General features: G+C 47.8%; 10 protein-coding genes across 10 annotated transcripts; 5 read left to right on the plus strand and 5 right to left on the minus strand.

The window, feature by feature from the left end:
- The first annotated feature begins 69 nt into the window (after positions 1-69).
- On the plus strand, positions 70-1,479 carry GGS25DRAFT_200844 (uncharacterized protein). Its single transcript, XM_049256797.1, has one exon. It carries the CDS (start codon positions 274-276, stop codon positions 1,075-1,077), a length of 804 nt encoding a protein of 267 aa, XP_049119317.1. The 5' UTR covers positions 70-273; the 3' UTR covers positions 1,078-1,479.
- Positions 1,480-4,394, minus strand: GGS25DRAFT_200855 (uncharacterized protein). The gene is made up of 5 exons (XM_049256798.1): positions 3,490-4,394; positions 3,315-3,413; positions 3,197-3,264; positions 2,715-3,131; positions 1,480-2,651 (listed from the first exon to the last, which is right to left on the minus strand). Exons 1-5 carry the CDS (start codon positions 3,846-3,848, stop codon positions 1,882-1,884), a joined length of 1,713 nt encoding a protein of 570 aa, XP_049119318.1. The 5' UTR covers positions 3,849-4,394; the 3' UTR covers positions 1,480-1,881.
- A 4,411-nt stretch (positions 4,395-8,805) lies between these two features.
- Positions 8,806-10,069, plus strand: GGS25DRAFT_483189 (uncharacterized protein). Its single transcript, XM_049260333.1, has one exon. It carries the CDS (start codon positions 9,239-9,241, stop codon positions 9,491-9,493), a length of 255 nt encoding a protein of 84 aa, XP_049119319.1. The 5' UTR covers positions 8,806-9,238; the 3' UTR covers positions 9,494-10,069.
- Positions 10,070-10,663: 594 nt separating this feature from the next.
- GGS25DRAFT_519854 (uncharacterized protein) lies at positions 10,664-11,926 on the plus strand (the record flags this gene model as incomplete). The annotated part of the gene is made up of 2 exons (XM_049263785.1): positions 10,664-11,265; positions 11,347-11,926. The coding sequence occupies 2 exons, from the start codon at positions 10,664-10,666 to the stop codon at positions 11,924-11,926; spliced, it is 1,182 nt and encodes a 393-aa protein (XP_049119320.1).
- A 222-nt stretch (positions 11,927-12,148) lies between these two features.
- Positions 12,149-13,810, minus strand: GGS25DRAFT_200923 (uncharacterized protein). The gene has a single exon (XM_049256800.1). It carries the CDS (start codon positions 13,516-13,518, stop codon positions 12,370-12,372), a length of 1,149 nt encoding a protein of 382 aa, XP_049119321.1. The 5' UTR covers positions 13,519-13,810; the 3' UTR covers positions 12,149-12,369.
- On the minus strand, positions 13,811-15,162 carry GGS25DRAFT_200917 (uncharacterized protein). The gene is made up of 2 exons (XM_049256799.1): positions 14,195-15,162; positions 13,811-14,140 (listed from the first exon to the last, which is right to left on the minus strand). Exons 1-2 carry the CDS (start codon positions 14,853-14,855, stop codon positions 14,103-14,105), a joined length of 699 nt encoding a protein of 232 aa, XP_049119322.1. The 5' UTR covers positions 14,856-15,162; the 3' UTR covers positions 13,811-14,102.
- Positions 15,163-15,393: 231 nt separating this feature from the next.
- GGS25DRAFT_483194 (DUF1741-domain-containing protein) lies at positions 15,394-18,194 on the plus strand. The gene is made up of 6 exons (XM_049260334.1): positions 15,394-15,767; positions 15,923-16,132; positions 16,207-16,360; positions 16,418-16,530; positions 16,582-16,919; positions 16,968-18,194. The coding sequence occupies exons 1-6, from the start codon at positions 15,684-15,686 to the stop codon at positions 17,944-17,946; spliced, it is 1,878 nt and encodes a 625-aa protein (XP_049119323.1). The 5' UTR covers positions 15,394-15,683; the 3' UTR covers positions 17,947-18,194.
- A 300-nt stretch (positions 18,195-18,494) lies between these two features.
- On the minus strand, positions 18,495-20,377 carry GGS25DRAFT_530312 (uncharacterized protein). The gene is made up of 2 exons (XM_049265368.1): positions 19,356-20,377; positions 18,495-19,161 (listed from the first exon to the last, which is right to left on the minus strand). The coding sequence occupies exons 1-2, from the start codon at positions 19,911-19,913 to the stop codon at positions 18,703-18,705; spliced, it is 1,017 nt and encodes a 338-aa protein (XP_049119324.1). The 5' UTR covers positions 19,914-20,377; the 3' UTR covers positions 18,495-18,702.
- Positions 20,378-20,634: 257 nt separating this feature from the next.
- GGS25DRAFT_519859 (putative methyltransferase-domain-containing protein) lies at positions 20,635-21,905 on the plus strand (the record flags this gene model as incomplete). Its single annotated transcript, XM_049263786.1, has 4 exons — positions 20,635-20,886; positions 20,959-21,504; positions 21,560-21,695; positions 21,769-21,905. The coding sequence occupies 4 exons, from the start codon at positions 20,635-20,637 to the stop codon at positions 21,903-21,905; spliced, it is 1,071 nt and encodes a 356-aa protein (XP_049119325.1).
- Positions 21,906-23,857: 1,952 nt separating this feature from the next.
- On the minus strand, positions 23,858-26,887 carry GGS25DRAFT_201057 (uncharacterized protein). Its single transcript, XM_049256801.1, has 2 exons — positions 26,862-26,887; positions 23,858-26,817 (listed from the first exon to the last, which is right to left on the minus strand). Exon 2 carries the CDS (start codon positions 26,358-26,360, stop codon positions 23,997-23,999), a length of 2,364 nt encoding a protein of 787 aa, XP_049119326.1. The 5' UTR covers positions 26,361-26,817; positions 26,862-26,887; the 3' UTR covers positions 23,858-23,996.
- Positions 26,888-27,711: the final 824 nt, after the last annotated feature.

A 27,711-nucleotide genomic window follows, 5' to 3' on the forward strand; every position in this document is an offset into this window, starting at 1 on the left:
TATTCTCCGCCAGTTTCATCACGCTAAAAAGTCAGATTCAAAAATAAAGTTTATCTTACTACAGTACCTAGTATCTTATCGTTATCGCATCTCTACCTACCCTATGCAGATAGAATTGCATCTTCAATGTTCAAGACTTGAAGTGATCATCTATTTAGAGAATAGACACGCGGTATACATAATTACCATGATTTGGCAATAATAACTCCCCCCCATCCTTAATTCTTCATACCCCTCCTCAAAAAGTGCCTCCCTTCCTTCCAATCCTTCACAATGGCACCCACAACCTCTACCTCAAAGAGCGCCATCAACGCCAACCCAGCACCCGACTTCTCCGTCCAAATGAACCGCATCCAAATGCGTCTCGACAAAGGCTCCCGCGCCCCCTTCCTCTCGCGATCCGGCCTCCACAGCGCAAACGCTAGCCCCGGCCCCGGCCCCCGCAACAACAAGTCCTTCTCCTCCCTGAACACCGCTGGCGCCACCCAAGCTCCCACCACCACAACCACCACACCATCGCGATCCCGCAACCCCATAGAAGAAGAAGAAGCAGGCCTAGACCTGCACGTCGGGATCGGCATAGTCCGCGCCTCCAAGTCTTCTTCCGCGGCGGAGGCCAGCGGAAAACAGGACCGGGATACGGCGCGGTTGCGCGGGCGTCTACTCGGGAAGCGGGGACGAGGAGGCGCCGCTGACGGTGCCGGACAGAAGTGGGTGCGGAGGGAGGACAGCAGCGACGAGGAGGCGGGGCGGGGCGGGCTCGGAAGGGCCAAGAGGAACGGGAACGGGAACGGGAAGCGGTTGCGTGTGGAAGCGGAGGTGGTAGCGGAGGCGGAGACGAGCAAGGAGGCGCCATTGGAACGCGCCGAGGATGTTACTATACCGGACACACCAATCGAGTCGGGAGATACTGCGGATCAGGCCGAACATAGCCCAAACCTTCAAGACGATGAGGCAGATAATCCGGCTGCCATACCTACGGAGACAAGCGAGCCCCTTGCTGAAGGAGACACGAAGAAAAAGCGTCGAAAGAAGAAACAGAAAAAGAAGAACAAAAAACAAGCAGATGAGAAATGAGATACCAAAACTGAGACACTTTTGTGGAATGATAGGTACATACAGTACGTTCTACAACGGAAGTTTCTGGGCGTCTTACAAGTCCATATTGGGCATAATCATCATCACATCAAAAACCAAAAAAAAAAAAAATTAAAAAAAAATAAAGCCTGAGCCGAGTGCACAGGAAATTAAGCTTGTTCAGGAGCTATCGTGGTATTTGATCTGGTTGTGCAAAGAAGCCCTTGTCCTCAGAATTATTACTTCTTAAGAGTACATGATTAGTGACTCCACGGGCGCAATTTGATGCGCGCGAGGCGTTGGGTTGAATTACCCCCTTCGACGCTTTGCAATAGTCCCCCTTCCGAACCGGTGGATAAAAGCCGTTTCCATATTGTACACTCTTGTGGATGGATTAAATAATTCCTCAATTCAACAGAAAGATAAATGGGCCTCCGCCATGCCGCCCTACCGCCACCAAGCCGTCCAAGCTGTGATACTCAAAATAGACCAGTACTTTTTGGTATGTGTGTAACAAGAAACAAAAAAAAGTATTCAGAAAAGAATTTCAAAAATTCAAGAAAAAAAAAGGGTTGATGAGTAGAAAAGAAATAAATTGTGAATAAATAAGAAGAGGAATTCATAAGATGCGTAATCAAGTGTCGTACAACATGGCCAAGGTATATCATCTGCTGAATCCTAGGAGACTCGTGTATGCCGCATCAATCGCTCTATACAAAAACAAAAGCCCTCCATATGTGGTATAATATGCGACAACGCTTCCATGACGCAAAATATAGAATGTGCAAGGACCTGTGATATGAATTATTGTAACCGCTTACGCTTTCGGTCTTCGTCGCCTCTGAGATCGTCTTCGTCATCTCGCTCTGCCGTGTCGGTAGGATTCAGGATGTGGGCCATGCTGCCTCTTCTGGTTGGGGGCGCCGACATATCTTTGACTGACAGATTCTTGTTTTCCCGGTTTGCCGAGTTCCAGGACCAGCTGTTTAAGCTCTCCAAACCATTCCCAATACTGCCGTTCGAGAAGGGAGCTGGTGGGCTAGCAGGCCGCGATAATGAATAATGCGGCGGTGGCTCACGAATCCTTTGATCCTCATGAGGTGGCCGATTCGGCGAAGATGGCCAGTGTGACGAAGGTGGACCAGAGGAGCCGTACGGTGGTGGTTGGGGTTGCCATCCATGAGCACGAATATCAGCCGAAGTATGCCGTCTGGGTAAACCACTTGGGGGTGGCTCCACGGTCGCAAGCGGATGAGGCCCAGCTGCAGGCGGTACTGCCTGAGATCGAAGAGGAGAAGGCGATGACTGCGTGGTACTCCCGCTTATGGACCCGTAGGATCGACGGGAGCTTATGGAAAGACCAGAAGGGACTGGTGGCCTATGAAAATTTGTTTTGTGAGATTGATGTACACCTAATCTTCGTTGATCATCCTGAGCTAACTGTCGAGGGGACACCGGTGGGTTCTCAATATTGGCGAAGAGCTGACGACTGTTCGGGAATATTGGCTCATGCGGTTCGTCGATGGATCGGAAAAGCTCGGTATGGCGCTGCATCTCGCCTTGTAGCGCAAGGACTGCTACCCATTAGATTTTCTTTTGTCTCCCAGAACCCTTTTTAAAACGAGAACAAAACTTACCATCTCTATGAATAGGATTCTCGGGCGGAACTAGACTGAGGACTGTTCTGGATAAGTCCTGGTTCAGCTGAAGTAAGCGATTCATGGTATCTGCCATTGCCTGTTGTTTTATGTTTATATAATGGGCATTCTCCTCGCTGCGCTGTAGTCTTGATGTGACTTCATACAAGGAATGCTCAATGCTGGCGAGCCTCGGATCTGAGCCATCGTGAATAGGCGGCATTGGTTCTGCTGGAGTGCTGGGCTGCGAGGGGGTCGGTTTCTGGCTGCTGTACTCGCGGTGGACTAGCGCGTGACGGGATGCCCGCCGTTTAATCTCGCGCAATCCAACTAAATCCCCCCTCTTGAAATTCCCATTTCCATGCTTGAATTCCCAAAGAGCGGTTTCCGGAGAACCTGTGTGAAAGACGTCGCTCACTGAAATATTGGGTTGATTAGTGATTGAAAGTCTAAGCAATATTTGGAATACATTAGGTAGGTACCTTTATGAAAACCATACATGTTCAACTGCCTAACAAAAGACGAGATATTGGTATGCTTGAAATATTGGCTGCCCTCCTGTTAGTCTAGTTTGCTAACTCCACGGGACCAAAAACGTACGCAAGTACTTTGGAAAAATCGTGCGAAGGTGACATGACAAAGCTCTCAGCAGAGTTAGACCAGCTGATAAGATGCTGTATGTTGGGATCCTCCAACATGCTGCGGTATTATTAGCACTTTGGCTGACATGACTTTTGTTGATCTTGTTTCTCCAGACACTCGGGATCTAACGCACTTGTAAAGTTTATGGATAAATGCAGTTTGCACTATCTTGGGCTGATGGACAGCGGCGGCGGCGGGCGCAGGCATCGTGGAGGAAGCAGAGTTTGCGGTTTGTTCTCCAGAAAGCGCAATGTTCTGACGATCATTCGAATCGCTACCGTCCCCGTCGGAATTTTTATTAAGACTTCGCGGGGCCAAAGGGTTGGTTGGTGTAGATATGTCCATGGGATCTCCCATCGGTGAAGGTGCCGACATCTTTATGATTGGCGTTGGTGAAGATGTGGTAATGATGGGGATTGTACGTGCGCCCATGCTCTCGTCCGTCTTGTGGCCAGGTGTGGTTCGCGGCGCACTTTCAGTCGCAACGTCCATCTAGTCTAAGAGGGATAGACTTCTTCCAAGGTTGTTAGCAAGATCAAATCGAGATGGACCAGACAAGGAATAAAGAGGAACGTGTGAGGCTTCGTGGCGGGGAACCGGAACAGGATTTCTAGAAAGTACGAAAGGTCTCAAGGACGAACCGCATCGCTTCTATTCGATAGGTGTATAGAATTAAGGGGTTTTCTGGAGATGTTTGTTCCTGGCCTTTGTTCGTGGTTGAGATGGTACTGCTGGCCCCCGAACATCTGACATGGGGTCCCTTTTTTATTTAATTGTCGCGGGAGTCAGCCTTGCAGGTTTTTGAACGTTGTAGCCAGCTGTTTTTTGTCGTTGTTATTTCTATCGATGGTGGGGGCCGACACAGGAGGTTTCTGAATGCGAGCAGCGTGGTCTCGAGCCAAGGTTGAAAGGAGAGGGGGGGTGTATGAATTGGGGGCAGCAGATAATTGTATGAAATCTATTTTACCTACCAGTTCAAAGTTGACATGCTAACTTGAACTACTACTACGAGTAGTGTAGGACACTGTAGGTATGGAGGTATGGAGGTATGTATCTATCTAGTATGCTCAAGTGCTAGGGTGAGGTAGGATGCTATTATTCTATGCTGGTTATATGAATTAATTATATCCGATATCCATTGAATTACCTCGACCCTGTTTCCCGGCAATTTTGACCTAGCGCATTCGCCGCTTTTTGCTAAGGCTCGGCTTAACTCATCATCAGCCACTTGTCTATGCATTCTTTGGAACACTTACAGTTATGCGAATAAAACGGTTTTCGAGGTTTGAGGGAAAACGGACACTACACGTGTCACACCCCATTTTATTTAATATCGCCAGGGCTCACCAATTAAGTTCATAACGATTATCAAACCATCATTTGACCACCATAACAACGGATTTTTTAGGATGTCGTGGCTTTACGTTTAAAATATGTCATTCAACACTTCCTAGAACATCTGGAAGCCAAATAACTAAAGATGACAGTTACTTTCGAAGCCATCTATGTCACGACTTGATCCAGCATTTGACGACTGACGACTATGTACAATACTTATTCGTACTTATTCGCGCTTACAGGTAAGGCAAACTTGCACTATGCCCATCACGGAGGCGTTCAGCCATGATCTAGAGGCCATGATATTTGGTTATCTACTGGACGGTTTCCCAGCAAGTTGTCCATTAGAGGTCTCCATAGGGCAAGCATGGCTACTAACATAAAGAGCAAGAGTTGGGATGTTTACTACTAGTAGTATAAGGAGGTACACACACCTTCGGAGAGTTAATCAACTTTTTCTTTTCTCGTTCATCTTCTTATGGAAGGCATTACAATATCCAGCCTTTCTCTCGCCACTCTAAACCAAGAACACCCAGGCTCTACCCCTAAAGCTCATATCTATAAGATAATGTAAAGCTTAAAGCTATAATCGATAATCCCGTAAGGACGCGGCAACGCTACCAGGTCTACTATGCAATTTCCCCTGTTGGCTCGCGAAGCTTGACGGGATTGCGCGCAGCTAGCTTGCATGTATGTTGGTGAGGTCATGTATCTTGCTTTAGCGAGCCACAAGTTCAACCTAACAGACAAGCCATGGCCAATCGTTTACCACCCACAAGGACGCCATGTTGCTCTTTCTTCAACATTCGAGAATGCAGACCTTGGAGATCCGTTCTTGAGCCGCTTTATATCCCCCTTTAATACCGGAAACTGGCAGCCGGAGACATAATCTCTGCTGCTATTGGCAACGACAGTCGTCGTCTTTATTTAAAGGAAGATCAAAAGAGAAAAACGAGATATCAACTTTAAATAGAGTATTATGATCGGCTATATTTTTAACGACTACTTGACTTGGCTATGTTGTTAACTTAAGTCACAAGCCTCAAACGGATGTCCTCCGTCAAAGACCTTAATTACGACCTAACCTAGTTAACTAACTAACCATCATTTAAAAAAAAGCACAGTCGACTTTACCGTTTAGTATCAAAGCTATCTATGCATAACCATGCTTGCAGACTTCCAGTTTTATGCCGTTGCTTAGGGGCGCAACGTAGGCCAGGCTCAGGTTAAAAGCGGCAATGGCTTAGGTAATGAATATAAGGATGGATTTGATTTGAAGGTTCATTGTTCAACGGTTTTTTTCAATGTTTTCCCACTAAAAGTTTCTAGTAGTATTGTGTATATACCTGATAAATGCATGTATCGCGCATTCTAACTACCATGTACTATGTGCAGGTGGTTTTATGTAGGTAGTTGCAAATGGAAGGTAGGTCCTGGTAGGCCCCACGGTATGGTCCTTTAACGACCCTCGGGAGCAGGGTACGATACAGGGACTAAATGTGGGTTCAGCCCAGACCCGGCCTTGATGGCCCCTGGTCCGTGTGGCGCTTGGTGGGGATGCATACATAGTACATACAAAGCAGACAAAGCTAACGCTATTGTAATCAGACAAGGAAGGATCGGGAGTTTCGGCGGAGCGAACCTGAGATTAGTAGTACAAAATCTAATATTTGAACTTACCAATAAGAGCTAGTGGCATGTACATGGTACCTAGGGTACCTAGTACTTGCATGTATGTACTTGCATGTATGTATCCCTTCAATGTTCTTCTTCCAGATGTCCTCCTGTCTCGTCTCGACTCTCTTCTACACACACACATACAGTATGTATGTACCTAGTTATAGCTCTCGTAAGTCTGGGTTTTTGGGTCAGTGGGATAGGATGGGGAAGCCGGATGTCTTCCCCCTCAGATTAGCACACACATAGTACACTATAATTAATATGCATTGCATCTTGGCTATACATATTATTTTCCACTGTTCTAGTTCGAAAAAGAAGGAACCATGTTGCTATGCCATGTGTGCCATGGATCCGCTTTTCGAGAGTTTTGCTGGATCCTTTCGATTCCCATGTCTTGACCAAGTTGGCCTAACTCAATGAAGTACTCCGTCTAATAGAACTCCTATGCACATACTAGGTATGTAGGGAACCAGATAGGGGAAACCCTGCCCATTACATATAAGATAAGGTACATATACATTACGACGATGTAGGTATCCTCTCTACATATGTAGTATCCTCAAGGCTCATACCCTCATACATAACTTTAACTCGGAACCTCGGGATATTGTTATCTGGGGAAACCGAAGAAGCATCAAGCAACTGCAGGTAGTTATGTAGTAATGCCAGAAGGAACACAAGCCTGCCTCAAACACTCTAATTTTTTAATATTAGGTAAATGATTGATTCGAAATCCCTTCTATGTGTTGATTAGTTACCTCCAGATTTCTACAAGTGAGTGTTTGAGATTTGAGCGGGGAGGAACTTGAAGGGAGCTACCTAGGGTAGGGTAACGAGACCGAACATATAAATCCATAAATCTATACACTACGGTAGGTATCCGTCCAGCGGCGGGTGTACCTCATTTGGCAAGGGAAGTAAATGGCATAGAAGTCATGCCGAGGCAGATGTTTTACTTGAGTGCCGTCTAGAAGGTATTTACACTAGAATTAGTAAGGTATAACTACATATCTATACCAACATTGAAGATAATACTGATCCCAGGTGTCCTCGGTATGTAGATATAACTATAATCTAGCTATTACTCACATGTAGCACCCCCAAAGACCATCAGCTTTACAGATTGCTACACCTTTGACTTCAATGCTCTGCCCTAAGATCTTGGATCAGATCAAAGTCAACAGTAATATCTAGGTCCTACATGTATGTACATAATATGTACATACATATGTAGGCAGTTAGGTATGTACCTAGTAGTAGGTAACTAACTTATACCCTTGGCACTCAATGTTCTTGCAAATAGGTGCGCTACTTACATAGCTAGTTATAGTGTATACGAAATGCTTCGTAGTTTGTGGTTGAACAAAAACGTTCATAAACTCAATTCGATCGAATCCTTCTATGCTTGCTGGCGTGTATTTTGGGGTTACCATTATTACCGCACAAGGAGTTCCGGTGGACCGTCTTACTGACAGTCTGACAATATTGCGTCATTGCAATATCGTCAGCCAGCACTTTCAGGAGGAGATAACGTCTACGAATCCTATCAATTATCACGCACAGCAGTTGTATAAAGCTCTCGCTTTCCTCAAACAACTCGAACAAGGTTGTGACGTCTACTAGGTAAATAGTCAGACTTACATATTCCCTACAACGTAGCATGTAGGTATAATGTATTACACGCATGCGAGCTAGTTAGGTAATACTACATACATCTATCATCTAATTTTAGATGATCCTAAATCCGGCATTATACTACATGAGCTGATGAGGTAGCAATATATCTCCTTCACGCAGAATCAGAAAAAAGAGATCATTCACCCTTTAGTCCTTCGGTAACCTTGTTCGGTACCAGATGTGCCCGAACTACAAGAGATCTATGGACATGCGCAACCGCCCAATCACGGGGCTATAAGCCAACATCTCTGTATCAAACAGGGGTTCACATGCCACCAACAGTTTAGAAATGTCAGCTCCTTCAGTCCGTCATGAAGAAAATACGACCAATTCGCAATTTTGATTGGTAGCCTTTCGAAATCCTTCAGCTACACAAGGTCATGTATGGAAATATTTATTATTGTGAGGGTCAATCATCGAGAAAATCCATGGTTTACAAATGGTCCCACGCTCAACAAGGGGGCACTTGGAAGTTGGGGGTTCGCGCTTCCGGGGAATGTTAAGATAGTTACCTTCAAGCCTCTACCCTGCGGTCCCTGCCTGCCTGCCTGCCTACCTCTTCTTGGAGGCATTCATTACACGGTACAGCAAATGTAGGTGGTGTTTGATCAAGAACATCAATATTATCATCCCTTACTTATTTGGTTCTATCGTTTCCTGAGTTCCAAGCTTATTAACTACCGTTTGTATGTTTAAGTAATTACAATACCTACTACTTAGTAGTAAGTACTAGGCATAGTATTGGAGAGCTCCAATCCATACCCGTAAACGGGCTTGTCAGCCGGGCCGGTGGATAGCCCGCGCCTGTATAGCAGTCTAACCTATGTAGTGGAAAACGCCTGCGTACGACGACGTACATCAATGATAGACCTAGCTAACATACCCAGTCCCTAATTCAACTACAGAAGATCGATGCCGTTCGTAGAAGGAATGCCGATCTAACAGTCGCCATCCGTTCGGAAGTTTTAGCACGGCGGGGACCGTGAATAACTGAAGCCGTTGCGGACCAGTTTGCTCTTGATTTCTTTTTAGTGCAAATATTTACGAAGGTAATCATACAAAACTACGAGCAAGCAGTGTGTATCCTTTCCCCCTTTTCCCACACATATCCACAATTCATACCATCCCAATCAAACATAGATATCTTGGTGCTTTAGCTTTGCTTTAATGGCCTTGCCTTCTACAGTATGCACATCTTACTATGTAAAGTACATACACTTTTGCTATACCTTGTCACTCATCACACAATCGTCGCGATCTCCGCCGCACTGACGTCTGCTTTCTCCGGTTTCATCTCATCCCGCCCCCCCCCCAACTACACTAGACTGCTAGAAGACCGCTGCACGGTTGCTTCGAGACGCCACGCATGCAATACCCGACTTCTAGAGCCAATCTACCGTAGCACGCTCAACTTCGGGTATCTCGGCTCGCCGGTTCCGTAACACAACATACTCTCTAGAGTCTCTACCTGGCAGGCTCACCAGCCTACTTAGTACTAGGCAGGCGATTCACTTATTTATAGCGTGGTTTTCTTTGCCGACTTCTCAAGCGCGGAGAGCGAAGGGAATGTATGTGCAGTTAGACGTTTTTCTTCTTTTTCCTTTAAAGCGAACGATGTCGCGAATAATGTTTTGAATGGATAGGATTCGTTTATGCCCGTGTGCAAGCACCTTCCCCCAAGTCCACCGCGCTACTGTGCCTGCTTCTCCTCGATTCTCGCCGCTGCAGACAAGACATGCATGTCCCAATCCTGATCTTGCCAACTTACTACATACATACTACATACATACGTCTTAGACGAAGCGGGTCTTGCGTCCTCACGTGTGTGTTGCCGTCATGCTATCTCACCTACCACGAAAGTACCTATAACTAGATACCTACATGTATTGTAACAACATTGAACATTGAAGGCGTCTCGTATACGTGAGGTTTGTGTGCCTACGTAACCGCCTGTGTTACTAAGTTTACCAAGCTTACCTGGAAGGTAACGAATACTATTTACCTATCGTAGTGCCACACACTCGCGAATGGCTACCTATGTAGCTACTTATTAATGTGCATTCTGAGGTCTCCCGCCACAGCGCCATATTTTTATTTTCGTAGCTAATATACTGAACCATGGTTCAGAACCCTTTTCTCTTCGACTACAGCCGCACTAAGTTGTACTAGAAACGTACCACCATTAGTCTGTAAGGCGGGTAACGAATAGCACGAGGAGGATTGCTGCCCGAGTTTTATTTATCATGTGCCGTGTCCTGTACACTGTGTCGGAGTGTTAGGACTCAGCAAGCTTCCAGACTCTAGCTGGAGTTTCAACCAAAGCTGTGTAGGTACCTGAGTAGCTTAAAGGGGCACTTGCCACTGAGAATGACGCTTCGTCGCTTCAAGGATGGCTTAGTAAGCGGGCTTTGGCACGAGCTTTGTTAGTTAAACGCGTTAAACACGTCAAACATTTGATGTTTGCTTAATTTATTTATTTCTGCATTGGATGTTTTAATGGAACACGATAACAATATTGATATCAGGCCAAAGTAAAGTATAGTAAACTACAGTATCGGCCAGCTATACATAACCATATATAGGCACCTACATACCTAGATACCTAATTAGGGATGCCTCCCAAACGTGCAGCATCCGGCTCCGGCGCTTCTACTACCAGTTCCTCTAGCAAGAAAGCCAAGACCTCCTCGCAGACATCGACTCAGACCGATGAGCCACCGAGAAGCCTGCGATGGTCGGCCGTGTCCGGCTCAGCCAACGCCGATGCTGACTATAAGACTACCTGGAAGAACCCGCAAAAGTTCTATTCGTATGTGACCATCTGCCCGCCAGTCGCGGACGAGGACGATGAGGATGGGGAACTCGATGATGAGGTTAAGGATGAGGACGACGAGGATAGCGAGGGTTCCAAGTGTGGCAAGAAAGGCTGCATCTGTTTTAAGCCCATCTCAGAGAACCCCGAACACCCCTGGATCATCAGCCAAGCCGGCTACCGAAAGTACATCACGCAACACATTCATTTCTCTCTACGCGACCCCGACAACTTTAACATGTACACGTTCAACGACCATGCCGGCTACGGCTGCCTCGAGGTCGTGCAGAACCTGTTTCTCGACTACGTCGAATCTGCGGAGCGGGGATGGATGGAGCAATGGGCCGTCTGCGAAGGCTTTGCGCTGTGGTTGATGAACCCGAACTCCGCCTGCCTCTACATGTAAGGGCCCCATGGGGGTTTTTTTTCTCCCGTTCCGACTCTGAACACACTTGACTGACATTTATCTGCCTTCGTGATCAGGATTGACGATGGCGAATGTGTGAAGGACACCATCCACCTCGTCGGCTACATGTTCCTGGACATGCTAGCGCAGCTCGACAGCCAGGATCTGGTCGGCGACGCCACCGAGGTGAGAAGTCTGGGCACGGTCATGGCCATGTACCTCCAGATAGCCCACAACTCGCGCGACGCCTCCGCTCTCCCCCCCTTGAACCGCAAGGGCAAGAGCCAGAAGAAGTTCCAGCCCGACTACTTCGACGATGCCATCCTCGCCTACGCCAACCAGCGCGGCGTCACATTACAGGGGCCCGACAACATCGACGCGCTGACCGCGAAGCTCGACGGGGACGTGAAGTTGCCCAAGAAAGGCGCCAAAACCCCCTGGGGCTGGAAGGCCGCGCTGAAGAGATACGAGAAGCAGTACGACGGCCTGACCGGCATGATGGGGCAGAAGCAAACGGACGGTATCGGCGGCGATGCCCTGGACGTCACCACGTGGACGAGTGCCAGGCGCAAGGAGGCTAATTTTAAGGGCAAGGACCCGCTGGGCAAGCGCGAGCTGGACGCGATCAAGAAGGGGATGGTGATACAAGTTAGATAAAATAAACATGGCACCGAACACGCGCGGGAATAAAAGTAATCAGGTTTACTGATCATTGATAACAAATAGACGACATGTTACCACCACAAAGCTATACGGGATTTAGAAAAGGATCAGAAGAAAGGCCATGGCAATATGGATCAGGTTTTCATTATTAGACGCGCCAGGTAGTTAGATCGGTGGGTACATAATTTAATCACCGTGTGGTCTTGTTATGGGTGTTAGTGATGTTGTTCTAGGCATTCACGATAAACTACTGGGTACATATCAAAGGGGCGCGGGAATAGATGGCGTAAGTATATTAACCTAGGTAGTGAGCTACAGTAAAGCTAATTAATACTCGAGCTGTACCCAGATGACCTCTTTAAGCTATGTATGTACCTAGAAATGCATTTCCCCCCTTATTGTTGTTGACCCTGACGACATAGCAAGTTTGCTAGCGGCTAGATCAAGCCATCACGCTCATCCAACTCCTCTAGACTCAGTTTAGGCCTAAGACGTGAGATTTCCTCTTCTGAAGTCCCTTCTTCACACAGTTGTCGAACACTGCCGGGTTCGTGATAAACAATCGGTCCCCAGAACCCAAAGTTGATGCCGTTAAAGCATTCGTGGACCACCCTCGCATGAATCCTCCACTCCAAGTTGTGGGGAGACACCTCGGGCCCCATGTTTTGCCACACGCGCAGCTCGATACACTCCGCGTTCGCGCGGGTGGAGAAGTCAGTAGGACACCGCGGACACGCACCCACGACCTCCGCCCCAATATCCTGAGCCTTGATGGCTATGTCAACGGACTTGCCCAGGGTGCCTAGGGGGTAGTCTAGAAGGGGCGTGAGATTGGGGTAGAACTGGAGATGTGGACAAATCTTCAAGTCTCCCAGGGCCTCGATAGACAGGGCCTTGGAGCCCTTGTGATAACGCCAGATGGACGACAACAGGAATATGAGCTTTCCCTTGGGACCCATGATGATCTTGGATTGAGTCGAGTATTCGGCGTGAGAGAGGAGGCTTTGCTCGTTGCTGAAATGCATGTGAGTGTGGAAGTTTGGGTTATGGTACGGCGCCATGAGCTTCTGCAGGTAAGCCTCATATTCCGGGCTCGCCAGGCGCGTGTACTTGAGAGCAAGCTGGATGTGGCGGTACTCGAGGTTGACGAGGCGCATGTCGATCCGGCAGTTCCCGTAGTTCCTGTATGCGCGCGAGCGCCACACGTCGCTCCCGAGAGGGCAAAGGATGTGCCATGGCTCTGCTGGCGTATCCTCTTGTGAGACGGGGTGAAGCTTTAAGCATACCTCGCACAGCCATTGCGTTGGAGAGTCGCGGGAGAGGCTGGCAAGATACTCTAGATAATCCACACGAGTAAAGTGCTTGATATTGTATTTTGTAGCCAGGATGGCGTACATTGCACGACAAGTTTGGGACAGTATGGCTAAGCTGACTGGACAGAGATGCTTCGATATGAGGAGGATCAGCTCGAGTGGTGACTGGAGTATAAAACAACCCGAAGCACGCGAATTCGGCTCCTCTCCATCTCCTATCCGCCTCGTTTTGCTCACGAGGGTGGCGCTGCTTTCTGCTTCAACGAGAGTCATGTTTTCAACAGGGGATGAACGAAATAAACGAAAGGGTTGACTGATTTCATTGTATTTGAAAGCCTCAACCTATTTATAGCAGTAGGAGCATGATAAGATGTGCTCTAGCTTCGACTAACATCACTAAACGATGATACGAAAGCGAGGCTATTTTCTCACCAGGTAAGATTTCGTCTAAGTCTTTATGAAGACATATTTTAAATCTTCTCTCCGATAACTTGATGATGTTGGAAACCCTACTTCAATAATAACCTCTTGCTAGAACTATTCGGCATTGACAATAGTAGCTTTTGAATAGGTAGGTGGTCACATCAAACTGTGCTCGGGAAAGACACTTGGCCATGACTATCCAGAGAGTTTGTTAGCTCTGACGAACGACATGATCGTATCAACAGTAAGTTCAATTAGCCTTCATGTGAATAGGATTCACTAATACAACTCGTTGACTGAGTGGACGAGCCCGCCAAGCAATGTAGTAATATAGTAGAAGTCATGTATGCGTTATCCTTGGCGCCTGTATTTATAAGAGGAACGCCGCCCAATGCAAAATGGTATCTCTCGATCTATCCGTACAGTTATGTGAATTACACCATGAACGACTCGCCACAGCCACATTCCTCCTCTGTGTATAGGTCAGCATTGGCATAATATGTCAGGATGAGGGTATGAGACGTACTTATGTTTGGGTTTCGGAATATAAACCGTTGACTCAACTTGTCCTCGATCCAATCCATCTCGCTACCTATAATACTGAATAGGGCTTTGCTGTCGATCAGGACCTTTACCCCGTCTTGTTCCACCTCCTCGTCAAACGCGCCTGGCTTCTCGACGTAGTCAAGATGATAAGATAGGCCACTGCAACCCCTATTGCGTACGCCGACTTTGATCAACTTTGGCTCAGGCTGGTCGAGTAGACCACGAAGGTGATCTACCGCTGATGGAGTGAGCTTCAATGCGGCTTTGCGCGGCCTCAACTTGCGCTTCGGGGCCGTTGGCTTCGGGGTTTGTGCCTCGTTCTTAGTAACGGTAGCGTCGGGATGCGTTGACACTTGCGATTGGGGAGGTGGTCGTGTCTCATGAACTTGGGGCACAGGGCTTGCGACAGAGGTCTCTGGGATGGGCTCATTGCTCGGGCGAGGGGAGTTGGTGGGGTTAAGAGGGTAGGGTTGGTAGGATGACACGGTCTTCTGTACTTTGTCTGACGAGTACCACGGCTTGTAGTTGGAGAACTGTCGCAGGAGACTCTCGCAAGGTCGTATAACTGGGGCTTGAGTGGTAAGGCGACGGCCAAGTAGACCAGTCGAAGCTCGTGATAGAGCTATGCGAGGCGGGCTCATGACGTTGGAGTGTGTATGTGTGTGGCTAAAGTTACAAATAATATTTTCTATATGCGAAGTACGAAGAAGCGCCGTTAATGTAATCGTAATAGTCGTTAGAATACTTTTTGAAATACTTGTTGGCTTTGTTGGGAGGTAAGGAATTCAATTGAAGGCGAAAAAAAGGACTAAGTGTACTGTATGCGAGTTGTAAAGTTGAATGTGCTAAAGTTTGGAGAGTTAATTAACATCTGATGACATATCGGTTGATTACAATCCGGCTTTGGCCGAGCCAATCACAAGGGTCTCATTGGTCACCCAATCTACCGGTACGCTATGATACCTAGGTACGAATAGTTATTAGTTAGTAGGTACATGTAGTTATTGTACTGTAGTTACTAGGCAAAAACGGAATAATGTGTTCCGGCTCGGGCGCCGTTAAGCGTACATGTGCAGTTACATACTAGTGTATGCAGGTACCGAGTAGCTTAACATTATGTTAACATTATATAAAGTTACAGGGGTATGTACCTCCAGCATAGCACAGCAATCCACTTATGCAATTCGCGACGTGTCGCAATGCCTCGATTCTCGATTCCTAGTTCCTAATTCAGTCGCTTTCTGATATTACAACAACCAGTGACCACTCACATTCATTTGTTCAATCAAATCAAACGGCGCAGACAGATGCATATCACAAACTTTTAGCGATAACCGAAAAAGACAAACTTCCCAAATATCCGAGCTCGATAACGATCCAATCCATCTCGCTTATTATCACCAATATGTCAACCGCATAGACTGAACTGCGTTTATGTGTTGTCTATCCCTGCACCGTCTTCGTCGGCCATGGAAGCCTCTCCATTGACCCAGCAAGCCCGACCTGAGACCTTCCAGCCCAAGGTCGTCCAGTTGTATGAGGCGCTATTCAAGGTTCGGTGACATTGGATTCCCCTTTCAATCTTAGGTCTAAGCAAACACGCTGACAACGAGATTCTAAGGTATGTCCTAGTATACAATTTCCATGGATACATTACGAGTCAAGGAGTGACGCATTAACGTGTCGCTGACCGTTCCTGCTTGAGTAGGATGATGCCGATCTAGAAGCCGACAAGCCCGAGGGCTTTTGGAGGGAGCTCTTCCTCTTGAACCCCGATCAAGCCTCCCTGCAGAACATACTAGCACGTCTTGGACCCGACGACCTCTTGACGTTACAGGCCCAAACCCAACAGCTCTTTTTGCGAGCTGTAGAGTGTCTTAAGAAGGGTGGTGATGCGGCTGAACTACATGCGCTCGAGGTAATATCTCATAGATCCAATATGAAGAAATGCATCAATACAAAAAGTACTTGTTACTAACTAATATTCCACAGACCCTAACGACATTCTTCTCTGTCATCCTCCCCAAGAAGTATACGAACCCAAGCTCAGATATCATTGCTATCCTAGCGGGGCTGGATCAAGTCGACGTAGTTTTCGCCGATTTTGTTGGGGCTTTGGATGGAATTATTCGCAATGGCAAGACAAGTAGGTCGTCATTTCTGGTTACAAGAACAGGTCAGGATGTTAACAACAGGGGTGAAGTGGAAGTTCGCCAAAGAGCTGTCGAAGTTGTTTTATCCATTACTTCGGGGGCATATCAGACTAGCCTTCTGACCTATTTCATACAACGGGATCTTTTCCCTGCCATAATGAAGGTGAGTCCTTTCTCGAGCCGATACTGGCATGCAGAAGCTGATATAGTGCAGTTTATCCAAGAATCCGATACCCCCTTCACCGTTAAAGGACCCTTTACGCTACTAGGTCTATTAGCGAACTACAACAAGTTCGAGTTTCAGAACCCCTATCAGTTGCGCCTCAATGACTTCGTTAATGAGGCAGCCATCCAGAAGATTATCAAGTGTGTTGGACACACCTGCCGGACCTTAAGGGGCCAATATATTGATATCTTACAAGACTTGCCTGAAGGATGGTCCTTTGCTAACACCTTGAGCATGATCGGCCTCGGAGCTATTGCCCCTGGTGCAAAGGCGAACCAAAAGCCCACGTACGACCCTGAAGTGGCCAAGCAGATGTTCGCAAAACTGTAGGTCGCCCTTCATTCTATCTAATAGACACCAACTAATCCAAGTAGGCCAGGCGAGGATGCTGCTGTGTTGCTAGGGACGTACGACTTTAGCCACGCCAACAAACTTTTTTGCTTCAATCTTGTCACGTTGCGAGCCGAGAAGGGCGAAGAGCAACCGATTTCTAGTTTCCTATCATTAACTTCTTACCTCCTCCAACACGCGTTTTTGTCTACCCGGACCACCAACTACGCGCATCTCAGTCTGATGGTCTTCCGGCTGCTCATTGAAGATCAGCTTCTGTGTAAACGGATATGCAGCGATGAGAGTAAAGTCGCGGTACGACTCTGTCGTCAACGCCAACCGTTTCTACCGGCTGCCCGAGGAGATCGTATCTTGGCAACGAGTGTTCTAGATACCATGATTGATGGCATCAATCACAACTTGCGGCGTAGGTTGGATGTCAGCCTCTATACCCTCTGCGTTGGCATCATGCTACGCATCATCTCGTACCTGTCCCGGTCACGAACACGATTACAGTATCACTGGTCTGAGCTGTTTCGCTCACTGTTGTCCCTCATCCGCTTCCTCACGACCTATGCGCCAGACCTCAAAGGCCTATCTCACTTCGATACCCTTCTAGATCTCGTCGTAAACCTATTAGCTCTTTCTCTTTCTGCCGGCGAGGCATTTCTCCCCACACCTGCCGCCTACGACGACCTCTTCTACAAAGTTGTAGAAAGCGGCGAAGTCTTGATAAAATTCCGTGATACTTACGGTCTATCAAGCCGGCCATCAAATTCTATAGGTACACTCGTCAGTGTGAGCACTCATTACAAAGCAATGCTCGACTCTGGTGGCTCCAAGAGGAACCTTACTAGCACTGAGGTAGCGGAGATAATTAAGCAGGGCTATGAGACATTGAGTATTCAGGCGAAGGAGGGACTTGACGGTTGGGAAAGATATCGTGAAGCGGATGAAAGAACGCTTCTTAAGAAGATGGCGCGGGCAACGGTGGCAGATGTTCAGCTCATTGTCCAAGCTTAGGGAAGTATGAAATGGTTCAGCTACCTAAGCATGACTTTATTACTCAGGAGTCTTTCTGTGTAAGAATACAAAAATACGAATAAATAACCCCGTCTATGAGACACGGGCGGGATGCCGTAAGACTTACTTTAGGAACACCCACCAAAAGGTGAGAATCAGGCCGATTTAGATGAGGAAACAAATCAAATTTCATTTTAGATTAAATTTGGGACTAGACCTTTATTCAACGCCTCAAGCTTTAGCTCTTGTATGCTTCGGGAGCCTATGTAAGAACTTTGGTATGCTGACTTACCTATTCTTCAAGTATTGATCTAAGTTAGGTAGGCAGGCACCTAACCTAGGTGACTCTATATTAAGATCCTAGACGATCGATTTTAGATATAACAGATTCTCGACGTGGCGCTCTTATACAGTTACCAACAATTACCTATCGATGGTTGATGCCTCACTTATGCGAATATGGAGCTACATGTACTTGGCATGTGCAACCACGGGCCCTCGCCTACAGGTTTGTTTTCGTACCTAGGTATCTTTTGAACTTGTCTCGTGATAAATTGACCGCTGAGCTCAAAGTATAAGTATAAGAGAAGAATGAAAGTTGAGAGGTCATTGATATTAAAGCAACTAGGAACTCGCTACCCCCAAAGTTATACCCAGGTTAGGAATCATGAATATCCCCCATCCCCATCCCCCCCCCTTCCCAAAGCAAACTTGTCCCAGGGTAAGATAACACAAAGAAACAAACAAATTCCCTCCTCACTCATAGAACTTGCGAGGCCAGATATTCATCGCAGTCTTGAGCCCCTCTCCCACCGGCAAGCCCGCATGTATGGTGCGGTCGTCTCCCGTGCCGTTCGCGAACAGGTTGACCCAGAACAGGGCATTGCCCGCCACGGGTTTGAACGCGAGACCGCCGTCCTCGTGTCGCCTCCACACGCTGCTGCTGCTGCTGCTGCTGCTGCTGCTGGTGGTATTGCTGTTGTTGTCGTTTGTCGTTGGAGGTGGCGGTGGCGGTGCGGGCGCAGTCGTGTTCACGTACGGGAACCACGTCTCGCCGCCGGTGCACCGGTCCTGCAGGATGGCGAAGAAGCTCGCGACGCGGTTCCAGCTTTTCCCGCGCCCGAGCATGCCGCGGCGGTGGGGCTGCGGGTGCTCGTACCACTGTGGGCAGGAAAGGAAGATGGGGGAGTTAATAACGGGCTCTTTCTCTTTATCCTAGGGATATACAAAGTGTAGATAGAGCCTGATGGGGCAGAAGCTTCCTAAGCTCGGTTCAGGCGTACTGCCTAGTTCATCGGAAGATGGATCAAAAAAAAAAAAAAAGGGGGGGGGGGGGGGGGGGAGAGGCAAAAAAAAAAAAGGAAGGATATGGAGTGAGAGACACGGATCGCTCAGAAAAGTTCACATACATCATGGTGGCGGTTGAACCGCTGGCCAGCCGTGTAGCGCACCAGCTGCGGCGGGCCGATGTCATCGCGCGCCGAGTCTAGCATGGTGCCGAGGAACGCCTCCGCCCGGCGCAACACGCACTGGACCGCCGGGTTGTCACGCGGGAGGCCAGCCGAGGAGGAAGTGCGGGTGGCTGACCCGCCATTGCGGCCGCTTTTGTAGATTTGAGAGGGGGCGAACTCGCGCTCGCCGGCTTCGAGGAGGGCCTCTATCTCGGTCGGTGAGAGGAACGAGTCAATGTAGATTAGAAGGGGGTCGATGGAGATGATCTCGGTTTTGTACGTGTGGGGGAGGCAGGTGGGGGAAGGGTAGGAGGGAGAGTGAGATGAATAAGGAGAGGAAAGGATTTCAGCAGGTTGGTTATAGATATGGGAGATGGATGGCGGAAAAGAGGTGAGGAGCGGAGTGAGTAGTGTGGTCAGGAACGGGGATACAGAGCGGTAGAGAGCTGGGACTAGTACGGCGACTATGGTGAGTATGAGGGCGGCGGTACCGGTCGGACGAGTTACGAGGGCCATCACAAAATCACGATACTTGTTTATATGATTTGATTCATTTTGAGTATCACATCTAATGATGAGAAGCAGACTCTATTGTTCTATTATCAAACCAAGCTTGCTCGAGTATGTACCTAAGTCGTTTTTGACAGCATCTGGTCTCCCCAGACACATTCGGAGAAGCTTGTTCCGACCAGGTGACTCTTTGCCTTATGTAGTAACTCCAGCTGATCCCTGATTGTCCATGATAGTCAATGCCGGTGGCATGGTTGGTGACACTGCATTTGTAGGCTGAAAAAGAGAAAACGCCCGGGCCGTTCGAAGGAAGACTGAAGAGTGTAGGTTCATTTGAGATAGGTAATACTACTAGTACTCGATGCGACATGTCACTCACTATTCCATCAAGTGTATATATTGTTCAAGTTCTTTTTGATATCCCGGGATGCGACGTTGAACATTTGAGGTGAAATACATTTATGTAAGTGGTTACATTTATGTAAGTGGTTACATTTATATACTTCGTAACTAAGTGGTTACATTTATATAAGTGGTTGCATTTAACTATGTAGGTTAAGTAGTTATACGCTAACTAGTTTCTGTGTGATTATGTAATAAATGGGATGTACAAATACAATACTGAATATATGAATATATCATGTACCTCATGTAGCAACGGTAATAATAGACTCACCTCATCCTATACAACCCCCAACAGTTCAAATACCTTTGTTCCAACTTTGATATGTCCGATCAAAACTCAGATCCTCAATTAACCTTACCACGCAGGCAGTATATCCAACTCTTCGAACCTGATTTTCTCGCTTGGCCACCGACCAAATATCTCAAGAACAGCGACGTGCAACAATGGCTGTACCGAAACTTATTCGACACAAGTCAAAATACAAGGCTACCACCCGAGAGCTACCAGATGCGAGTCTTGAGACAGCTCATCGGTAAGATTGAGAAGGCAATAGAGGAAAACCCCACGAAAGACGTACGCTCCCCCGGCTTGATAAGCTACCTACCTTGCCCCTTTTGTGACCCCCTTTGCTTAAGGAGATTCTAGAAAATCTCCAACAAGCTCACCGAATGTCTCACACATCTCATAAACCACAGCGTACCCTCCGAGTCTGAGGAAGTTCGGGAAGACGCCTACGTAACCTTCACCTGTTTATCAGAGAAGGGCAGTTCAAACAATTCTCAACCTGATGAGTTGGACCCTACAATAACCTTGCTCGAGCGACGATACTTGGTATCAGGCTCGCGAACGACAGGGTTTCGGACCTGGGAAGGATCCCTTCACCTTGGCTCGTACTTACTGACTGAGGAAGGCTCACGCCGCGTCCGTGGCAAGAATGTATTGGAACTAGGCGCTGGTACCGGGTTCCTTACGATTCTAGCAGCTAAGCATTTACAAGCCAAGCACGTTACTGCTACCGATGGCGACGAAGGTGTTATTCAGGCCTTGAAAGAGAACCTCGCCTTGAATCACGTTGATGAAGCACACAAAGTTAGAACGGAAACTTTGACATGGGGCCCCTTTTCTGATGAGTCTTGGATCAAGGCGGATTGCGCTAGTCACCCATATGATGTTATCATCGGTGCCGATATTGTAAGTTTGCATTCACCTTGTCAAGTAGGTGACCGGTTGCCAACCTGATCCACAGACATACGATAAAGTAGCTATATCAGCCCTGGTCTTAACACTCCAAGATCTGTTTGATATGAGACCGGGCCTACAAGTCATCATAGCAGGCGTGGTTCGCAATGCCGAGACTTTCCAGATGTTTAGAGATCAGTGCGGTACGTACTTGCTTATAACCCATATACGAACCTGATCAAAAAAGGATAAAGATATCCACGCTGACGTCCGTAGCCCACCACCGCTTTGTCGTCGAAGACATCGAATTCGAGCCTAGGCCAATGCGCCAACAGAAGGCTCTGTTTTACGCGGCTGCGATGCCCATAAAGATTCTGGCCATCTCTCGCGGCTCTAAAACCATGCAGGTATAATACAAACTTTAACTTCACCTTCACCTTTGACGTAGAATGTGAGATGTGACTGTTCAATGATCCACATATATCTATATCTACATGGCCCCTAGTGTGGCGACGGGAGCAGAGTATTATTGACAGATATCGAGGGCTAGTTGAAGTCACAGGTAATGTTAGGTTCATTTTAAACGTGAGGATTGGTGAGATAAGTACCCTACTTTAAAACAAAAAGAAAGGGGGGAGAAAGGGGAAAGGGGGGTGAGCTAAAAAGGGGCTCGACTTACTAAGCCGAATCCCGGAGGTTACGCCCTTTAACAACTTGAGGACAGAAGACCCGGCCGCATTCCTGGCAGATGCCTTCAGCACTTTAATATCCTGCGTCGATTATGTTTATTGGTCCTAGTGTTGATGGGACCGTGTTCGAGTGCCAGTAAATTCCAACCACTAAACTGATCACGGCAACCCATCAAATCACTCTCAGAGGTACTAAATCACGGGAAGATAGTCTCGCCGAGGAGGATAAGCGTTCCGATACTGATGGTATAGCTTTCGCCACAAGCGTCGCTGCTCGGACCATTCCCAATCTTCTAGTTAATAGCCTTCCAGAAGGCGGAAAAGCCGGAGCAGTGCCGGCCCTTACGGAAAACCAGCCAATAACTACTCCTGTGACCCAATCCACGCATCCCATAGTACGAAAACGCCGCTTAACTCGTGGAAACTTACGACCGTCTCGTCTCGTCTCGTCTCTTGTCTCGGTGGCGAAAGTTTCGTTTCTGGTAATGTTTTATCTTCTCGGGTGGACATACGTAGTTTGGTGGGAAAAAACAAAGAAACTTGGCGGACACCGTACATACCCATACATACCTAGGTATATATATGGGTTAGTCCAACCCAGTTGGTGGTAAAGAACTTGGCGAGCGCCGTACATACAGTACATGCATACATACCTATCACAAACTACCCACCAGAGCTTTTTTTTTTAAAAAAAAATGACGAAACGGCTGTCGTAATCGAAAGCTTACATAGGTACACTACCTCGGCACCGTTCCGTGTTTTGCGCCTATTGGCTTCGAAATGGGAACAGCACAATACCTTAGTAGGGTAGGTATTCCTTTGGCTTGGAACCCGCGTAGAGTGAGTGAATGAGTGAGCTGATTTTAATCGGCCCACCACCACTGGGCTTGCATTAGGTATATGTACCTACCTACCTACCTACCCAGCCGCAACCTTTTTTTGGTTGTTGGAAGCTGGAGGCACCGGAGCGATGCCGAGAACGCTCCATTATCGGTTTACGTGAGTATGGATGTATGTATTCCTCGCCTCTCCCCAGGTCCGCGAGGGACGCAGGTGCGAGGTGTACATACATAGGTATGCAGGTGCATATCTAAACCAGGCACGCTATAACTCACTCGTTCTAAGATCTTAAAGTGGCGATGGCATACTAGGGGCCATCAAGCATCGCATCTATGCTGTGTATCTAGGTAGGCAGTACAGAATCAATCTTAAAGATGTTGCACATCTAATAGAGTCATTTATACATAAACCTCTATACTAGGTACTTGCCTAGGTTAGTACGATGTGAAGACATTCGATGCAGAAAAGCTTAAGGAGGCGGGGGAGAATCAATTTCTTCGTTTCTTCCTACTTGTATTCTCCGTGCTGGCCAAGGTCAGCCAAAGACGGTCCTATTTCCTCCTCTAGTGAATTTTCTTCTCTAACCAGGGCTCATGTCTCCGACCCTCTCCCTCTTTTCCTCTCTTTCTCTCTCTGTCTGTCTCTGTCTCTCTGTCTCTCTAAAAGCAAAGCCCCCCTCGCTGAAACGCCAACCTAATGATACTGTATAAAAAGCCCCAGATCGCTTAGACACTCGACGCCCACGACGGCTATACCTCAAGTAACTAACTCATATGCAAACCCCTTAACTACCTAGGTACCGTAATATACCGCCCCCCTACTCCCAAAGCCCAAAGCCATCCCATTATACACAAATCGTGCTTTCTTCTTTTTCTTGTTTTCATATACTCAATCGTTTCGAGTATACCCAAAAAAGGGCAAACGCCTCGGTGCTATGCAACAACCAAATATATGGGTGCACCATCGTATATTCCTCTAAATTGCCCAGCTCCCCCTTCTAGCTCTAACACCCCAAGCCATTTCGCCAGTCCCTGCGTCGTTAAGGCTAGGGTGCTGGCGCGCCCACTCGCGTATATACAGCTTAAGGGCAATCCATCGTGGCGGCTTTGGTTTCCTACGAGTTCTTCTCTCATCCTCCTCAGGTGTACGGAACTGTATCTCCTCACCGCTATCAGAATTGCTCGGTGAATGGCCCTTATGGATGCTCATCTCCATTGTCAACATGAAGCCCACCTCCATCTTAAAGTTGTCATCCTTGCGTAGTTCGTGAATGTCGATGCCACTGATTTTGCTCAACTCTGCGTCGAAAGCACGCGCGGTCGCGGGATACCCGAGACTGATGTAATTGTAAACTTGCGTGACGAAGGAATCATCAAATTCAGCCATGATACGCTCTTCGCGCTCCTTGCGAGCCTTCTCCTTTTTCAGTCGTTCGTCAAGCCCTGAGAGCATATGGAGACCTCTGTGCTGGTTATGACGGGTTGTCGGAGATGTAGCACCAGGTGTTGGAGTGCTACTTATGACACGGCTCATATTTGATAGGGATGCTGTGAATGCGGCGGAAAATGGATCCTGTAGTGAAGTTGGTTCCTGGGGAGTCATAAGGAGATTGGGCCCTGGGTGCGCGATCTCTACGGTGTTGTTGGCCTTAGCAGAGCAGTATCCACGCCAAAGCCCTGTATTTCCCGTAACATCTCGCCGTTGCTCAGGCCTCTCGATGGCGCAATACCGCTGGCTTGGTTCCATACGCGTATGCTTCGGGCTAGGGCACATGCGGAATTCGAGGTCGCCACCGAGCATAGGAGGTGAAGCTGCCATGCGCATCTTCCGCATCTGGGGATCTTCCGGTTCATTATTGAGATACCCGAAAGGAATACCAAATGGGATGGCACGAAGGCCAGTTTCCGGTGCCTGACGTGGCGAAGGTACGTTGGGATGTGAATCCACTCGGGCTAGCAAGGCTGGCGAGGACGCAGATACCGCGGGGCCTGGGGCTTCCTTCATTGTCTCATCGAGAGAAGCTCGGAACGAAGCTGTGGTCCACAAGGGATCTTCTGGTGGGGGTGCTATGTCCATACGATCTAAATCGTCGTCGATATTCATGTTTTCTTGCTTAGCCTGAGCCAACCTTTCAGCATGCGCTCGCATCTCTTTGACGGCCCAACCGGGGTCTGATTCCTTGCGGCGTGGAAGCTGCGACGTCCCATGTCGTGATCGTTCGTCATCTAGACCAACTAGGCCATCATCATCTTCGGAATTGTCCCTGACAAGGAAATGCTCCACACCTTCAGGCCGTACACCATTGGGGAACGCTGCCATGGCCGCTTCCAACTCACGTTGCCTATGGGCCTCCCTTGCAGCCACGGCTAGTAGATAGCCCGAGAATTCTTCGTCGCACGACTCCCTCCTGTCACGTAGGTGGTAGTGCCTGCTACTCCACGAATCTCCAACATCGTCACCATCTTGTACCGAGTTCTCGCTGGTAAGAGCTGGGGCACCAAGGCAAAGAGCAGAAGTGTCTGCAGTATCGTCGTCTTCCTCAGAAGACTTCTCAGAGTCGGATGAGAGAATAGTGTCGAGCTCAGGAGCGAAAGATTGGCGGGTGCTTCTTCGGGTATTCGGGTGCGGCTTCATGGACTGTTGTCGGCGTGGTGTTAAAAAGCCATCGCCCTCGGTGTTGGCGCTTGGAGCACCAGCAGTAGCAGATCGCGGAACTGTTTTTCGCTTTGGTTTCGGGGCATATATATGGTTTGTACCCGGCGTAATATCAGTCTTATCAATGGGTTTCGTGGCAGGGCCTGGCTGGTCGGCTTTCTTGGATCTTCGCGTCGTCTCTATCAATTGGGGTGCGAACTTCCTCTTCGGCTTCTTCTGAGGCTCATTGAATTGGGTTTCCCCGTCAAAGGAGGGCGGATGCGGGGTTGTCGGTGAGGGATCAGGTGTTAACTCGGCAGTAGGGCCGAGAGGATTCTTCCTGTTGTTGTTCACCCGGTACGAATCGTAGGTAGTCTCGATTGGAACAGGAACAAAGCGCCGCGTGGGTTTGGGTGGTACGGGTAGCGGTGGTGGCGCATCTGGCATCTCAATATCGTCTACCTGAACTGAAACATCTCTCGTGGGGTTCCTGGTTGAATTGGTAGTTGAAACCGGGGGCGTGGGTGCTATGGCGGGGATCTTGTGGCTCGGTTGCGGTTGGTGCTTTGGAGCACCCGAAGAGGATTTGACGGACTCTTCGACAAGCTGCGGAGCAAATCTACGACGAGGTTTTGCAGCAGGTGTAGCTTGAGGTGCTGTGGAAGCAGAAGGATCAAGCATGGGAGTATCGCCGTCTGATGCCATCTTGAGCTCTATGCTGGTTATCGGCGATGTCACACCAACAACAAGCGCCGAAGTAAACCGGGTTACTTTATAACGAGATCATTTATCGATAATGTGAAGTAGTGTCTCTGTGTAAGAGACTATAGGGTTTGGTTGTTTGTGGTTTGTGGTTTGTGAAGTTGTGAAGTTGTGTATGTGAGAGGTGAGAGGTGAGATGTGGGATGCGGGATGCGGGATGCGGGATGTGTACCAAGGTATGTAGGTAGATTAGGAGATATGTATGTAAATAAATGTGTATGAGGTATGAGGTATGAGGTATGAGGTATGATGTGCGATAAAAGATAAACAATAATTAACTATCTAGTTGTTAGATAGTCAAAAATTGAGTTTGATTGAAATTCCTAAGAAGATGAAGATTAAAGAATAATAGTCTACAACTGTAAAACGGTAAACTGTAATCGGTTATGAACTTAACAGTCTGAACTACCTTGTACATACCAACCAACATAGAACAGACTGAACAGTAAACCCAGGCACTAGCGGTAACATCAATCTTTAATCCCCCCCTTATTTTTTTTAGTCCCCGTGACGAGAAGGATGCCCATGGATATGATGGGCTAAAGGACCAGGAAATCACGACGACGCACCGCTAGTTTGCATGGAATTGCGTTGAATACTAGTGTACTCCGCGGTTCCCCTCTACGCAGTGGGGGAAAGTGGACCGATGGTGGAGTTGGCAGATGAGAAAAGAGCGACCTTGACTTCGTGTTACAAGCTAGACAAACTAGGAACTTGGGAAAGTTGCCAGCATCGACCTAGAACGTTCTTAACCTGTCGTTGGGCCTGAATCGCCATCTTTCATTGGTTCAAATAGTTCAGGTTGTGGCTATACGCATGTACGTATACAACCCCATCACCTCCAGATGTCTCTGCATCTATCTGCACCTCTCTGCACCTCTCTGCACCTCTCTGCACCTAAGGCTGGGTACGACATGGATACCACTCTACGACACCTATTAGTGGTTGGAAGGAATGACTATTCCGGCTTCGCAGCTTTCATCAAATTTGGCAAAAAAGGGAGAACCACAACTTTGCCCCCTTCAAGAGGTTGGTTGGGCTTTGAAATCCATCCATGGATGGAATTATTTTGACCTCAAATCCCATGTTACTTACCTATATACATTACCATTACATAGCATAAACATTAACCCTCAATTTAAACCCTCTTGTATAAAGATAGATAGGCATTGATGTGCATAGGTACTACTAGTAGTATGTAGACCTACATACCGTAGGTACATAGTACACAGTAGGTGCCTACATTAGTAGTAGTGATTACGTACTACTATTCATGTAAGCATTGTCAGATAGA

The sequence above is a fragment of the Hypoxylon fragiforme genome (assembly GCF_022984875.1).
Source record: "Hypoxylon fragiforme strain CBS 206.31 chromosome Unknown GGS25scaffold_3, whole genome shotgun sequence".
Classification (NCBI taxonomy): Eukaryota; Fungi; Ascomycota; class Sordariomycetes; order Xylariales; family Hypoxylaceae; genus Hypoxylon; species Hypoxylon fragiforme.